At 51.3% G+C, this 17,079-nt stretch overlaps 1 protein-coding gene across 37 annotated transcripts in view; it reads right to left on the minus strand.

The window, feature by feature from the left end:
• The window catches only part of Cacna1c (calcium voltage-gated channel subunit alpha1 C), a 752,474-nt gene that overhangs the window by 66,514 nt on the left and 668,881 nt on the right, over positions 1-17,079 (minus strand). For 23 of the 37 annotated variants that reach the window (XM_023723814.1, XM_023723807.1, XM_023723813.1 and 20 more), the window contains one exon: positions 2,693-2,776. In XM_023723814.1, coding sequence (XP_023579582.1) covers positions 2,693-2,776 — 84 coding nt within the window. Of the gene's footprint in view, positions 1-2,692; positions 2,777-3,403; positions 3,488-17,079 lie in introns of all 37 variants that reach the window. The other 14 variants (XM_023723811.1, XM_023723805.1, XM_023723803.1 and 11 more) reach the window with 2 other exon arrangements.

Genomic DNA, 17,079 nt, shown 5'->3' on the forward strand with positions numbered 1-17,079 from the left:
ATAAAGTAAATCCATATTAATACGATGAGCTGTAAAAGGCTCAAGTCAATAACTTCTGAGGATAACCCACTAATATTATAGACTGCTAGATAGTGTTGGATGTTTAGTTGAATTCAAACACTTATAGTATTTAGATGCCAATAGAATATTCACCTCTGACAGGACAAATAAATAAATAAATAAAAATTTAAAAAAAGGAAAAAAAATGGAAATAGAAAGAAGCGGTCAATGCTCTAATTAGCTTTCATCTCCTTTTTTCAATTGTTTGTACTTTTTCTTTTCTTAATTTCTTATACATTGCTTCAGTTTTTTTCTTCTTCAATTTTATGTGTATGTATCTGGTAATATGAATAGCTGGTTGTAAGACAATACCATGTATTATAACAAATACTGTGAAATTCATATTACTTTGGTAAGTAAAATTCTGTATGAGTTGTCAAAAAATAAATAAGTAAAAAATTAAAAAAAAAAAGTTGGTCTTTCATGATCATTTGACTTTGAGGAAGAGCCACAAGTAGTACCGTGCTAGACACAGGGAATAAGGAGGACGAGGACTGTGAGAATACCTTCAGGAGCCTGCCTGTAGGGTAGCCCTGGGCTGGAGCATTCACCCCCAAAAAGATACTCAGAAAAGAGACTTCTAAACTTCAGCAAAAAGTGGCAAAAGCAATGTGATGTGTGTGTAAAGTGAGGAAGATTTTTGAAGAATTTTTTTTTTTGTGGGGCAATGTATCTTTTACTGTAACAATTTTTCAAAATTTAAACATTCATCGTGCCTCTTAGTTATATATAATGTGTGTGCGCATGTGTGAGTTTTCTTTGGCAGCAAGAATGATCTGGGATAATGTGGCAGACGAGTGCTGCAGGCTTTACCAAGAGGAAAGGAGCCATGGCGGTCCCTCTCTGCTACCCCAGGCAGGGCAGAGCGCGCAGTCCTGCCTGTGTTCCCCGCTGTGGGCCTGGAGTCGCTCGGCACAGCGTCTCTGCTGATCTGTGCTGTTGTCTGCAGCTGGTGCCCACCACGCAGACCCATGCAGGGCACGAGGTCTAAGCATAGACCTCTGGCGTCTGAACTCATGGGCTGGGAGGGCACCAGGGACACAGCTTAGGGCTCATCCAGCCTTCAAAACTGGGAATCCATTCAGGGAGGGAGGAGCGCAGAGCATTTGTAGGAAAACTAATTTTTTTCCCCCAATGGTCTGAGTATTGATGGAAAAGGCCACAGCAGAGTGCGCATGCTTGCATGCGCGCGCGCACGCGCGCACACACACACACACACACACACACACACGACACAGACACGCACTCCTGAGACCAAGACAACTCACAATTCTTGGCAGCAGAGGGGTGACTGAATCTGCACCTATAGGGGGAACAGGGAGGAGAGGGTAGGAGTGTCTGGGAAGTGTAACAGCTCCCTTCCAAAATCCACTGGTGGGAGGGGAGCAGACAGGGGCTTCTCTGGGGGAGGGTCTCATTCATCAGCTCAACTGACCAGAGCAGGGGAAGGCTGCAAGGGGGAGATGGGGGTGCTTAGATCAAAACTCTAAAGCATCTGCTCCGTGCTATTACATCAAAGGTTTATGCAAACATTATCAGGTCTCTTAATTAAGGAAAAATAGTGACAAAAATTAAACAACACATGTTAAAGACTAACTGCAAGAAGGCTTGCCTATAGATAAAGAGAGAAGATTTAAACATGCCAGGTAACAAAAGCCATGTGCAGGAACTGGTAGGAACTGCATAGGACGAGGCAGATCTTGGGAGGCGAAGGCTGCAGAAGGCCTGCTTGCAGGGGCTGGGTTCTGTCTGAGGCCAGGAGGGCCAGGGCTGAGCTGGGAAAGGGGGTGCTCAGGAGAAGGGAACAGGCAGGTATGCCCGTCCCTTTTCTGTAGTGGGTTTTCATGGGAGTGAGGCATTCACACGGAACAACTGGGAGAGCAAGCCTAGGAAATCTTGAAGATTCCCCAACCTCCAGGCTCTTTAGTTTTCTTGGAGAAAAGGGTACAAGCAAGCGCTCGAACATGATTGGTTATCCTTTCCCAAATGGCCTGAAGGGACAAGGCTCTCCTCACTGATGATGTTAAATTGAAACAGCCCATCCAACAAGCAGATGGTCAGGCGGCTGTGGGGACAGGGGAGGCTATGGCTGCCCATGCGGTGAAGTCCCAGCTGGAAGTAGGGGTGCTCCATACGCAAAGAGCGCCTTTCTGAGATGTTACAGGGATGGAAAGACAATGGAGGTGTGGGGGTAAGGAGGTGAAAGTGGGGGTTAGAAGAGGAGCGAGTCCCAGCCCCTGCAGCTGCGCAGTGATGTAAAAAAATCCCTCATCTTCTCCCTCCACAATTCTCAGCTGCCTCCTCCTATACAGTGTGAGTCATGCCAGGCTGATCGTAAGGGGCAGAGAAAAAGATGCAGCAATGGACACTTAAAAGGAAAGGGAAGTCCTAATGCGTTCCGGAAGTTGAAACAAACAAACCAAAGAGAGGGGAAAAAAAAAAAAAAAAAAAAATCAAAACAAAGCAACAAAAGGATCCTTTAAACCAGTTGGAACGAACAAGTAAGAAATGAAATTAAAAATTGGGAGGTGGGCAGGAGAACATAAGAACGAAGGACAAAATTAAACGAGGGAGAGACGAATGGATGTTAGAGCAGGCGCGGGCGGTTAGGTCGCAGACGCCGTGTACTTACGTTTACCTCGGTGATTGCTATGTCAACAATGCTACCCACAACAATCAAGGCGTCAAATGTATTCCATGCATCACAGAAATAGTGCTGCATGGGGCAGAAAAGCCGAGAGAGAGAGAGGGAGAAAGAGAGAGGGGGAGAGAGGAGGGGGGACCAAGAACAAAGGAGGAAAACAAAACAAAAGGGAAGAGGGAAAATGAAAAAAAAAAAAAAAAGGCATGAAAGAAAGGAGAGAAGAGAAAAAAATGAGAAAAGAAAGAGGTTACGTGGGCGAATTAAACACTCTTACCACTCTACAGTTCTGGCGCTCAAACCTGGGCAACCTGGTTTTCGCAGGGTGGAGAGGCTGACAAAGGCTGGGTTAGTGCCGAGGTGACACAGGGGTCGGGGCCACCCGGAGGGGGCTGGGCGGCACCTCCTGCTGCACCACCTGCTCGCTCCGCTCAGCTCCGCGCTCTGGAGCCCAGCGCAGCCAGGCAGAGCTGGAACACGTGGAAAAAAAGGAGGACAAACTCCCACTTTTTTTCCCCACAGGACGACGGCGGGTTCAATAAAAAGCATGACCGGAGGCGGGCAAAATAAGAAATTAAAAAAATAAACAACAAAAGAAAAAACATAAAAGAGGTAAAGAGAGAGAGAAAGAGTGAGAGAGGAACAGTGGAAGCAGAAGAGGTGGAAGGAGGAGGTTCCTGGGGAGGGCGGAGTGATACTCACATTAGTCTCACTGAGAATGACATCAATTATGCTCCCAATCACGATGAGGAAGTCAAAAACATTCCAGGGATCACTAAAGTAACCCTACATAAGGGAGGGGCAGGCAGGACGGGGATTGAAAAGGATTATTAGACAGACAAGAACAGAGCAATGCCACCCTCAGAATCACTGTCCAGGCACCTCTGTGTCGTGCTGCTGGCCGCTCCGCGTGCCCTCACTCTGGTCAGGAGCCTGAGAGCCCAGGAGGGAAGGGACCAACATGTGGTCCCTTTAATCACTATCCCAGCATGTCCTACACCCCCCATATGAATGGACACATGGGGGGGGGCTGTGCCTCACAGGTGCCAGGCAGAAGTCCTATGCATAGTGCTGGGAATGGAAAAGGCCCTGAACACTACAGCCATCAGGGTGGGCCAGAAGGGTGGCTGGGTGGTTTGAGCTCAGAGGTAACCACGGGCCTACTTGGGAGAACAGCACCCACAGGGCTGGGCTGTGCAGACGGAAGCAGGCCAGCCCCTGTTCCTAGTCCAGACGTGCCCAGTCGTGCCCTGGCAGGGGCTTTCCTAGCTGAAGGGAGACAGAGTCAGGGCCGTTTTCAGTCTGGTAGTGACCTGCACGGCTCTGGTGGTGCTGTTGGCGGTGTCTTTTATTTGTTTGTTACAGGGTCTCACTACGCAACTCAGACTCGTAGTGATCCTCCTGTCTCAGCCTCCCCAGCGCTGGGATTACAGGCATGTACCACCATGCCTGGCTGGCACAGCGTCCTCTAAGCACCTCCCAGGGGTCTTTCCCCACATCATCACTTTGATGAATGTCTCACTGAAAGGCAAATGCCATCTAAAGTGGGTGACATTATCAAAGACTTTCTTGGACACAGGTTTGACAGGGGTGGGCTGGGAAGGGGAGTGGGACACTGGCTTCTTTGAAAGGAAATGAAGGCATTAGAGCCATGGAGAGAAGATTCTAGCATAGGAAGACAAGACTAGTGTTCTGTCTTCACTATTTTTTCCAGTCCATATGGGTTTTATATGCCATGGAGAAGGAAAGGGATGAATATTGACAAAAGACTTTTTATTTTTCTTTACATACATAGACACTGGCCAACCAAGGATCAGGTTCCAGATGCCCCAGAGGGTCGCAGGACTCCTCAGGGACAAAGGCTTCAGGAACTACACATAGGGTTCTTGGGTCTGGCCCACCTGCGATCCCTGGGTGGGATCGAGAGAGCTACAGTTCAAGAGACTCCAGCAGCAAGACAGGCACGCTCCCCCTGAGTGGAGCAGAAAGGGCCTAGTCCTACAGAGGGTGATGACAGGACATTAACCCCTATGTTTTGGGCAATGTTCTGCCATGGGGACATGATATGGCTGGCCACTTCCTTCAGCAGGGCCAGCATTTTCCTGTTCTCTGAGCTCATGGAGATGGAAACCTAGGGGCTGGTAAGGAGGGGGCATGAATGCCAAAAGCATCCTTCAAGAAGTTCTCAGGCCTCTCCTCAGCCCCCTTGAAGCCTGCCAACTCTCTTTTTTTATGTTTTCCTCACAGCAGCCAAGCCTGTGCCTATTTGTTCCTGGCTCCATCCAGCCCCTGAGGCTCACTGCTTCCCAGCCAGTCCTCCTTGCTGAGGGACTGCAAAGGCAGGCTGCCCTAAGTCTGTTATTCTTGGGGGGGGGGGGAGTTCAGGCCACCAGGGACAGGGGCCTCTTGGTTCCCAGACATTTCTGCCAAAAGCAAACAAACGCCACCTTGGAGACTTTGGACAGGCAGGCTGTGGGGCAGAGGTCGGGCAGGGCGCGGGTTAGGTGAGGGTCAGCTTGAAGTCATGGCCCTTTTGTTGGAGGGGGAAGACTTCTCAGGGTAGTTTTCTGAATTTGCCAGAGCCTTGGGGGCAGACAGAGGCTTCTCTTCCCCAGCAAAATCACATGTTCTGAGTGGGAAGTGGGCAACTCCCTCCTGGGTTCTCAGATGTCACTCACAGGGCAAAAGAACACTGATTTGGAGGGCAGAAAAGTCAAGAGTGAAGGCTAGAAAGAAACGATCCCTCTGTGTGTGTGTGTGTGTGTGTGTGTGTGTGTGTGTGTGTGTTAAGATTAGATTTTGAGAACTGGTGGGGGCTGTCTGGATACGAGTACCATCTTTGCGGGTAGAGCTGGTTCAGAAGGGAAGCAGAGGCTGGGAAGGAGAAGGGAGAGGAGCAGGGACAAGAGCAGAACCCAGGGCTCTTCAGCGCCGACCTAGAAGACTTGGTAACCAAACATTATTGGGGTGCGGGTCAGGAGGAGAGGCAGAGGGGTGAGAGCCCCAGTGGTCGCCAAAGGAGAATGATCGTCCACTCAGCAGACAGACCTGCAACGGAAGGGGTGAGCAGGCTGTGGTCCGTAGCAGCTCTGAGAGCAGAGAAAGGGGAAAGAGGAAAGGCAGAACGTACAGCAAAGGCAACATGCTGAAATCAGAGAGACACATGGTCAGGCCACCGCCGGCGCACCCCAGGGAAGCGACCCTGTCCACCTCTGAGCTGTGCACCTTGCTCAAATTCTTTCTTTCTCTTTCTCTCTTTTTTTTTTCCAGGGCATCACACTGAGCTACATTTCCAGCCCTTTAGTTTTTGAGACAGGGTCTAAGACTCTAAGTTACCCAGAGTTGGCTTGAACTCATGATTCTCCTGCCTCAGCAACCCAGCGCCATGAGGCTGCAGGCGTAAGCCACCATGTCTGGCTGTCTCGGATTGCTCTGTATATCTGCAGACTGGAAGTAAGTCCAAAACGGCCCTTTCCTCCTGCGCCACACATTCCCACCAGCTTGGTGGGCTCCGTTGGGATGAATGTGTTGCGCTTGCCCTTACTGGGCTGTGCTGCTACAGCTTTTGGTAGTGGGCTCTGTTCAGTGACCAGAAACCTGCAGACTCTCCACAGCCTGTGGGAACTGCTGCAGCCACTGATGCAGGCTCCTGTGGGCTCAGCCCCGAGGAGCCTCATGCACAGCTGGACTGCAAGGTGATGGAGCGCTGGGAGGTGGACGCAGGCCCCTCAGGAGGCAGTCCTGCCCCTGACCAGCCCACCCCCCTGCCCAGTTCACCTTCCCACTGTCCCACAGCCCACCAGTCCTCAGACTGAACCTTGGAGATGCCTTGGGGAACCAGTTTCAAGGTCTCCATTCCCTTTGTCAGCCTCCTCCTCCCCCTATTTCCAAGCTGCTTTTCCCCACCAGCCCCACACCCAAACCAGACACAAAGCCCATATGTACCACTTTGGGTGACTGTCCAAGGGTGGCGACGCCTGGCCAAAGCCCATGTGGGCAGGGCCTGGTAGGGATGAATTTTTTCTCCACTGTCTGGAGGGTAAGAGTTTGGTTCTCTTTCTCTCACCTGTTCTTGCCCACCTCCTCATTTGTTGGAAACCATTGGCAATCGTGGGTAGATCAGGGAAGGGAGGGTGAGTGATTTCTACTAGATCACTTTGACTTGGGGCCAGGTCCTACTGTCATCCTTCCTCCACTGTTGACTAGGTTCCAAATGGTGGAGGAGTCAGGGCCAGGAAAATCGTTTTCCTGGTTCTCCTTGGAGTGGCAAACCAAACCTCTTAGGGTCCAACTCCACAGAGCCAGACAGGACAGGACACCCAGAGGCATGGGGTCAGCACAGCTGGAAGCCTTTCCTTGGCCATCCCTAAATCCTTCAGACTGTGTGGGTTTTGGCTTTCACATCCGGGCCTCTGGGAAGGAGCTTAGAGGACGGACCGTGCTGGCCGCCATATAGTCACCAGGCCGATGAACAGCCACTTCCCCAGCCAGAGTCCGTTCTGCAGCTGCTGAGCCTCCACATGGAAACTGGTGGGCTGAGTAATACAGCTCTACTAGATGTCTGCTTCAGCAAGTCGTGTTAGGAAGGAAAATGCCTGCAAACACAGCCTGTGACAACCTCACACATGCGAGCAGTTTGGATTTTCTTCTCCTTTGGATTGTCTGTTCCCTGGTTCAGCTCCGTTACTCAGGCTGGACGAAGTTAAAAAGTGCGGGGCAGTGGTTAAGAGCATGATCCTCTCTGTGCCTCTTCCTAGCAGGTAACTGTGCTAGTCAGCTTTCTGTTACTGTGACAAAAATACTTACAGTAACCTAAGGAGGGCAGGGCTTGTTTCCGGTCAAAGTTTTGGTCTGTGACTACTTGGCCGCACATCCTGGTGCAGAAGGCTTGTTGACCTCACGTCATCTTGGAAGCAGAGAGAGACAGGAAGGGCGGGGGCCCCAACAGTCCCTCAAGGATGACCAATTTTCTTCTACTTGGCCCCAGCTCCTAAAGGTGCCACCACTTCCCAACAGTCCCACAAGGGAACACATGGACCTCTGGGGGACATTCAAGATCAAAACCATAGCAGTAAGCTTGAGCAAATAACTTCACCCTCCTTGCTTCAGTTTTCTCATTTAGACAATTGGAATAATCACAGGGTTACAGAGAGGACGCTATGAGTCCACGCAAGCTAAGCATGTAGGGCTGTGCCGCATCTGGGGCTCTAGATAAATGTTACCTATGGCCATCTTTGACTAGCGCTGAGCTGTCTCCCTCCTAGTCAAGAAGGATTCACATGGGCTGGGGAGATGTCTCAGTAGAATAAGTGCTTCCCCGGCAAGTGCAAGGACCTGAGTTCAATCCCCGGTTCCGCAAAAAAAAAAAAAAAAAAAAAAAAAAAAGAAAAGAAAGAAAGATTCACAAATTCAATTCTGGGAATGGGCCTGAGGGAAAAGCAAAGCCAAATATATGGAAGGAGGATGGAAAATGATGAAGATTCTGAACTCTGGAGCTCTTCTGCAATCTGCCTCTAAGCTTCCTGCCCATCCTCTGGGTCCCTAGTATCAGGACGACCTGGAGTAAAATCTGGTCAGCACTACTGAGATCAGGGGCAGTATGAAGACTGTCATGGCTAAATTCTGCTAGATTCAGGTTCATATAGACAGTGAACTTGTGGGTTCTTATAAATCATCTTAGAAAGTGTGTTCTGACCAGGGAAGGCAAAGGTAGGGCACCTGTCCTTTGGCTAGAAGTTAGGGGTCAGGGGAGAGCTGCCAGGCAGGTCTGTTTGTATCTCAAAGGAGGGAGTATGGTGGCTGAAGAAGAGGTCATAGGCAGGTGCTCTGCCCTTGGATTCTGCCCTTAACTTCAGGGCTCCGCTGTATTCTCAGAGCCTCAACCGACGGTGGTAACAAAGATATCGACAAGTCAGTCTACACACACTTTTGGTTCTAACCTGGGATTGTGTTATTTATTCCTCAGAATCTCAAGGTAAATATTTATTTCCCCACCATTACTTATTTTCCCCTTCTCCTTTCCTTCCTGCCTGCATCCTTGTCTACTTCAGATAGTCCAGCAAAGAAAAACACTCGGCCTGGCACCTGATAAGGAAGCTGAGTGGGTCTGTCCAGATGCCACTTGCTGGGGTTATGTCATCCCACTGCCCCTTGCAGCGTCAGAGGACTGGAGAAGGATGGAGCTGAGATCAGAGGCAGAGCTGCTGCCTTTGAGATAGGTGGGGTGGGGGAGGAGGAGATGGCAAGGAGGGGCTGAGCGCAGGATGGGGGAGAAAGCTCAGCAGCCAGGACCTGGAGGGGGCAGGGATGGGAAGGCGCCACAGCTGTCCTGGGAGAAGCAAAGGGGAAGAACAGATTAGGGGGAGGCACTCAAGGTAGATTGGAGGAGGAGAGGAAGTGCAGAGAAGAGGAAGAAAGAAGACACAAGACACAAGAGGGTGGAAAGTGAGGAGACAAGAGAGGGGAAGAGAAAGCAGAGACAGTGGGAAGAGGAAGAATACCAGGAGAATATGAAAATAGGCCCGGAGGGGCAGAGATGTGAAGTCACCAGAGTTGGGCCCCAAGGACTACAGAGTGGTCCTGCCACTCAGATGGGAAGAAATGTCAGTAAACATGGAGCCCGAGGATGTGGCTGAGGCCCCCTGGTGGAGGGAGGCATGGATGAGGGCGCCAAAGGGGATTTATACTTGACCGAGGGCAGGAGTGCCCAGAAGGCAGTGAGGACCCTGAACTCTCTGGGTTCCTGGGTTGTGGGACCGAGGTAGGATGAGCTGGAGGCACCAGGCAAAGGCACAGAGTGCAACTGGCGGGGCACCAGTGCTGGCCATGCCGCCTTGTGTGTCTGGAAGAGCTGTGGCCATGGCATGTGTGGCCCACAGTAGTAACAACACCAAGAACGGGTAAGTTTAGTTACATTAGGATGCCGTCGAGGAATCACAGCAATCATGAGAAGGAGCGGTGTCTATTGGGGAAGGCTCCACCGGAGTGCACAGCTGCTTGGACCTTCAGCAAAGGAGGCAGGGAAGACTTCTGCCTTCCTCGGTCAGCCTGGTCCTCTGATGAGTGAATTCAGAAGTGTCTGGAAGAACATCCCATACAGAGAGCTGGGGACCGTGGGACAAGGAGGAGGGAGCAGGCAGGGAGCTGGGTCTCTGTCCTGGTAAGAGGTGGCTCTGAGTGGATACCAGCAGTGGCTCTCCTGAGTGTTGGAGGAATGTACTTTTTTGGGGGGAGGGTGTTACGGATGTAACCCAGAGAATCACCAAGGTCACCAAGCGCTCTACCACCGAGTCTCAACCCTGCACTTCTTAACTGGACACCTGCTTGCATTTTTTTTTTTTTTTTCCTTTAGGAGTAAACCTTGTCCTTCCCTCAGGAAGTTCTCAAAACCTTCATTTATTCCTTTGCTCACTCCTTGGTCTCATCAGTACATATGCGTGATTACTAGGAGCCTGGAACTGTGCAAGGCTGGGTCACATAGACCTACATCAAAACTTGAAGACTGAGTTTGCCTGCTGGAGTGTAAGAAAAGGGGGTTACAGGCTAAGCTTATCTGGGGAGGCTCTTTGTCTCAACTGTACTGAGCTAGTAGCTGCTTCTTGTTACTCATGCTGGAATAATCGAGCTGATGTTTGCAAAGGCCTCTTTCCGACTATGGTGTCAGATGGATGCACCCCTACGGCAGGGTAAAGCAAGGCAGCCACGCTGCCAAATAGCAGGTAGCTCAAGTGCAAATGCACTTTGCCCTCTGATCCTTAAAGAACAGGAGGCAGGGAGCAGGTAGCACCAGGAGTGGGGGAAACAAGGAGGAGTAGGCCCGACCTTTGATACCCAAAGGAGCTTGGACTTCTTACAGCCCTCTAACGAGACCCTCCCTACTTAACCTGCATTCACAGCTCCCCTGCCTGCCTGTTGTCCTCTTGCTCCCATCTCCTTGTCCTCATGGGCTGTTTCTCAGCAGAGGGACAAGTAGGACCCAGCTGAAAAGCCAGCAGCAAGATGGGACTGAAATGATGGAATACGTTTGCTTCCCGGGAGAAGCACCTGCGGTGCAGGGAAGTTAACTTAGCCTCCAGGTCTCAGCTCCCCCACTTGCAAATGGGAATAATAATAGTACACGCCCTCCAGGGGGTGGGGGCTTTTGGGAGTTCAAATGTGGACAGTCCCTGCGGGGCCTGCGCTGTTGTCAGAACACTGGATGAGCCCTGAGTCCTGCGTAGGAAGCCCCTTTGTCATTTGGCCCTGCGGGCTGCCTTTCTGCACTGCCTGGCAGCTCCTTCCTGCCCCTAAGTAGGCAGATCTGGCGCAGGTGCAGGAAGTCAGGTAGCAGCCTGGTTTGAGTGGAGTTAATGCCACCAGGACCTCCAGATATGGGGACCCCTCTTTTCCCATGTGCTTCGCTCTCTTTCCTAGTGGCAGGGACAGAGACAGCGAACCACAGTGTACTTTTCCACCAGGCTTTTTACATAATGTGAATTATTCTCCACATTAAGTAATTAAATGTAATATCTAATACTCCCCTTTCCACATGAAGGCTTTAAGCAAGTCATATAATTATTCTTTATCATTCATGGCAACTTTAAAGCTCTCAAGCACCAGGCAGGAAAGAAACCTGTCACAATGTTACCACAATTTGCAAATCCCTGGGTACAGGAGCAGCAGGGTGGGTGCCCCTCCCCTTGACCATTTGTGCCTGTCTGCCACACAGTGTGCACTAGGTTTCCCGTGGCATCCCACAAATAAATAATAATCAGGGTAATGCCAGCTCACTAATCAGCTACCGAGGAGTGGGTAAATCTGTGCAGCACATGGTACACAGGCCTGATCAATGCTGATGCTGGAGGTCTGTTTCAAGCCTTCTCTATTCCTTTTAAGTGACACGTGGCCCAGGGGTCCTTTTGTTGGTGGGAGACACTGTGGTTTCTGTACAGTTTAGGCTAGGTCGCTTTCAACTTGGATTCAACCACGTCTGAATATTCATTTCCACCCAACTATTGAAACCTACCTATCCCAGGGGTGGTTGCGGGTGTGGGAGGGCACTGGCCTGTAGGGGGCGCACTGGAGTCTAGCAGGAGCATTGCAGGGATTCCAAGGGGCAAAATTGGCTTTTGCTTTATTCAGTGGGTGGGGATGGGGATGTTAAATGTCCTGCAGTTTGGGGCAGCTCTGCCCAAGGAAGTGCATGCCACTTTGTAAAAGCGCCATGTGCAAATACGGCTGGCCAGCTTATTCTCTAAGCCATAGCCTGCTTTTTATTCTCGTATCCTAGCTTTGCTCTTCCGTTGTCTTCTGCTTTTGTGGTTGATGAGTTCTTAACCCTAAACATGGCGTTTCCAGCTACCTGATAGTTAAGGTCTTACACTGTGTATTATGTGTACAGATGTGGGTTTTTCATCAGGAAAATTCGGGAGGTATTTAAAGTATTTGTCACAAAGAGGGGTGGGGGTTGGGTCCAGAAAGGAACGAAAGATTCCAGCCTAAAATGATTTCTAAGTTTCCATACTATCTTAAAGGGAGGTATTTCTGCTTGCTCTGGAGGTTTTTCAAGTTATATTTTCCAAGTCAGTGAGGACTCATGGAGTCGCACATTCGTCCCTACGAGGGCACATTCCGGACTCCAGCCCTAGACCACAGGCAGCTTTGGGCCCTCCTGAGATCCTCAGTGGCTTCAGCGTGGCCAGCCTCGCTTCGGCAGACTCTCCCCCAGCAGAAGGCTTCTCCTTCCTCTTCTCTTGCTGTGGTCTTCCTGGCTCTCAGCCTCCGGACTCTCTCCTTCCCCAGCTCCTTCCTTCTCCCCCTCCTGCTGACTTGGTCCATTTGCAAACTTCTCCTTCAGGCTGAGGCGGAGGAGGTGGAGGCAGAACAGGAGGCCCTGTTCCGCACACCAGGCCTGCGTGCCAGCAGAGGTACGCACAGGACGCTCCACAACCCATCTCCGGGCACCTGCCCATCTGAATTCCAGCTTTGAACGACCTAAACGACCTCGAAACTTATTGTCTCCAGAAAACCCACAGCATAGTCTGCACACCAAGGGATGAGCCAGGGACCTTGGACCCATCTTTAATTCCTTTCTTTCATCCTCACATTTAATCTGCCGCCAGATAATGTCACACAATGCTGATGTCACTCCTTCTCTATCTGCTACCTGTGTTCCCAGCAGGGCCCCAATAGCTCTAGAGCTGCTACTTGGGAACGGTTTGCTTCTCTGTCTCTGATGTTCTGTAAAGAAGGAAACTAACCTTTGTGGAGAAAGAACAACAGAGTACGCAGCACCCACCCAGCCTGGTCACAGCGTTGGCTTCACTGGGGATGGAGTACGAGGTGCTTGGCTTTGAGTCACCTACACTGGCATCGCAGTCCTAGGACTGTTATGAAGATTCCGTGGGTTAATATTATTAAAGTGCTAATAGCAGCACAGGGTACATACTAGACATGAAATTAAGTGCTTGTTAGAGACTAGCAACAATAGAAAGTACGCCTACAATCTTGGAAGGCTTTCTCTGGCCTTTAGCTTTCTCAGATGTAAAACAGGGACCATAGCACTTGTTTTACAGGTTGAATGAGGTAAGCAAAGTCAGACACAGCTCAGTGTCGGGGTCTCAACAACACTTATCCTATGTTAGTTCCTTCCTTCCTTAGCATCCAAAGTCATTTACCCTAGTGTGTAGCAATGAATACCATATAGTTTAATGGAAGTCTTGAGGCTTCCTTTTAAAGCTGTCATATGAATACCAGGAAAAGCAGGAGGTTTTCCAGCAATGAATGAAATGGTAAATTGGAGGTACCTACGAGAGCAAGCCACAGTAAGAGACATCTGCTCTTTAAAAATTAAGCTGGGCAAGTCTGTGCTGGCAATCCTCTACCTACCAGAATATTCTCTCTGGGTGGGATCTGAAGCTAGTAGACAATTAAGCAAATGAATAATATGAATTTTCTTTGTAAAAATGAAAGCTCCACCGAAACGTGCGACTAACTTAATGTCACTGGAGGAAGGCAATTACTGGCCACTGGCTTTGAGGACGAGAGTAATTACAGGAAGAGAGAAAGTACATTTCAGCCAGCAATGTCATCTGCAATATCTAGTAAAAACAAACACAATTTCTAGAAGATTCTCAACTTCAAGACAAGGAAATGGACCCGGTTGTATCCTTTTCTCCCAGTGACTTCACTTTCCCCTTCCTTCTCCTGGCCTTTTCCTGGGATTTAGAGCAAGAGTCCTGAAATTCCTCACAGCAGCGCACGGAGGAGCAGGACGGACTTGCGCAGTCTCGGTGGATTTCATGGAATTCCGGCCCTGTTCCTCTTCATTCACCTGCCTGGCCTGCACGGGGGCTCCTGTGGGCCAGCTCAGGGCCTGGTGGAATCTGCAACTTCTCCTTATGCTGCACAGCCACGCATGCATGCTTGTCTTCCATGACTGTGTCTGACACAGTGGCAGCATGGGGGAGCCTGTCCTTTGGTGTATCCTCTACTCGCTCCTTCTCAGGGACAGAGGACGTGTGGTTACAGTCCAAGCAGACCCCTGGCCTGAGTAGGAAGGCAGGCCTGGCTGTCACCCGTGAACATGGCACGCCTGCTACTTGGTGTGGGCTTGAGTTGTCTGCAGGCGTGGCCCTCCCATCTTCCCCACCTGCCAGGTGAATGGCAGGATCCGGAGCCCTTTCCTGGAAGCAGCTCCCTCTGGAGAAAAGGACTCCAGCGCCTGCACCAGTGCAGGGACCCTCCGCCTCGGAAGCCCCTCTGCATCTGCAGGGCACAGATGATCCTGAGGACGCAGACATGCGTCAAGCTGTGTGAGGACAGCTAGTTGCCAAAGGCAAACCAGACATGGGCTATTAAAAGAAAGCAGCTTCAGACACGGACAGAGCTGGCAGGCTGGACAGAGAAAGTGGGCTGCTGAGTGTCTGCCAACTCGAGGGCTTTCCATGAGACCCCACCCTGCCCCTGCCGGTGCGGGGAACACACTGCCCCACCCAGCTCTCATTGGCCCCTTGGACACAAGTCTGGTGAAAAGAACTCAGCTGGCCACGGACCTTTCTATCCCAGCCATATCCTCCGAGTCTCCCCAAATATGCCTTCCCTTGGCCTGGCTCGCGCCTACCCATGGCAGGATCGACAACCATTTGCAAAAATGAAGCCATTTCTAAAACCAGTTGGGTCTGAAGAGAGAAGGTTGCTTGGGAAGCCACAGATCCCTGGGCCATACAGACATGCTCTTACAAAGACTGACTTTGTGCCCTGGAGGCAGAAGTTGGCAGCCCAGGCTCATGCGAGAGCAGATTGGCCCTGGCTTGAGAACGCCATGAGCTGATTATTTGAGAGTCTCAGGTTTTCTTTCTCATAGCATGGCTGTCAGGATGTTTGTGGGACCGCAGCCCTACCCAGACCTGTGTCACGGAGAGTTGCCTTCGAAAGAGAGCACGCGACCTCCACAGTCCTGAGAAGCCACATGTGCTAGCATCTCGCTAACCGGGCCGCTTGCTAGTTAGGGTTGCTCTCTTGCTCCCAGCCAGGAGAAGTCCAGCAGGTGACTCCTTGGGACAACAAGCTGTGGCCAGGACAGCCAGGTTCTTTCTCAGGGACCGGCACGCCTACCAGTTTCATTTCTTCCCATCTCTCTGCCTTCTAAGTGGCAGCCATAGCTTTACTGCCCTCGTTTCCTCTCTCTTGAGAGATGGAAGGAGCTTCAAGTCTTCCCCCAGAGCAGAGCAGAGCAGAGAAGGCTTGGTGGTGGCGGGATGGCTGGCCCACTGTGAGCTGGTGCTCTGCAGCGCTGGCTGGCTCCTCTGTCTGAGGCTAGCGCCAGAAGCCAGCAGGTATGGTGGGGATGGCAGGCGAGCTGAGCCAGACCTGGTGAGAAGATTCCCTTCACTCTGGATGTGCGACCAAGGCCGCAAGGCGCTAAGTCTCTAGCCAACAGCTGAGGAGAGGAATGGTTCTGTCCACGAGCAAGGGTCAGGTAAGAACCGGTGGTGCAGTAGGCCTCTCAGCATCACTACTCAGAATGCCGATGGACTGGGGAAAAGAGTTGCTGGGTGCCCCAGAGCCACCCGCAATCCTGGGCCTACAGGAGCAAAATGAATTCCAGACCACAGGTACAGGCAGGACCCCTATAGTGCTCTCCGCCTTGGTAAGAAAAGGCTTTGGCATCTGCAGCTTCCTAGGACTGGGGAAACCTGGGGAGGAAGGACAGATCTGATAGTCACGAGAAAGCTGCCCTAGGGGATCCCAGGGCAAGAGACCACCTTCCCCTGTCACAAGGGTTCCATGGCACATGAGCCAGCTCCGGGCAGAAAATTGCCAGATGGAGATGGGGTGGGAAGGACAGGCGAGACCATCTGGCTTCAAGGAGCTCGAGCGGCTGGGCTGACAGAGCCTGGGCGCACTGGAGAGCTGCGCCGTGGCTGTCAGGGGAACACCGGGGCCCGGGCGTGCGGCCCAGCTATGGCCACACACAGCTCTGAGAATGTAAATTTAAATTAATTGAGATAAATAAAATTTAAAAATCAGTACTTCAAGGTCCGCCAGATAGCTCAGGGGACTAAAGCACCTGCTTAGGCAGAATACAGGACTGGGATCTGATTCCTCCTGGTGTGCCGTGATGGCCCCGCTCCTGGGGTGCGCTGAGTAGGTGTGTGAGACGGGGTGTGGTTGTGCGCGCCTGTAATCCTAGTGTTTGGGAGGCTGAACACAGGCGGATTTCTATGAGCCCAATCTACGTAGTGAGGCCCCATAGACCCCGTAGACCCTGTGCTAAATACACTCCTCCCCCGCAAAAAAAAATAACCGTGCTTCTCTGCACTCTCCACATTCTCAGGGCTCTGTGGCTGCAGGAGAGCCATGGTTACATCCTAGGTGGTGCAGCATGTGCTGTGAGCTTGGGTTCTGAGGTTGCATTTTGTTCCTTCTCGTCATTTTGTGTAGCACTGCTTTCTGACCTTTGTTGTAGATCTTTGCTGTAGTTATAACCTTCGCACGTACTGAGGTTCAGGTGCAAACTCTACAAAGTTTGGACTTATCCAGCTGCGTCTGGCTTGGGTCTGGCCGCTGTGCTCAGCTCCTTTCCCCTGCTGCCCTTGAGGATGAACCTGTTGTGCCCCTGTGCCAAGATGTTCTGCTCCTGGACTAGCTGGTTGGATCTATCCTCTACACTCTCTGCAGGGATTGCAGCTGCAGGGTTACACCCCAGGCGTGTATGCCAGGCCTGAGCTGTGCCTGGAGGGGGCAAGGTGGAGTAGGGGGGAGAGGAAGCTCTCCCACACACTCACAAGACCTGGGCTAGGACTGGGTCTGGGGGTTCCCGGAACGTGGCAGAAATTCCTACTCGGCGGGCGGGGTGGGGGAGGTACTGTGGAGTGGTGGGGGGCGGCCCAAGGGGG

This window comes from Octodon degus, unplaced genomic scaffold (genome assembly GCF_000260255.1).
Source record: "Octodon degus isolate 3935 unplaced genomic scaffold, OctDeg1.0 scaffold00104, whole genome shotgun sequence".
Taxonomy (NCBI): Eukaryota; Metazoa; Chordata; class Mammalia; order Rodentia; family Octodontidae; genus Octodon; species Octodon degus.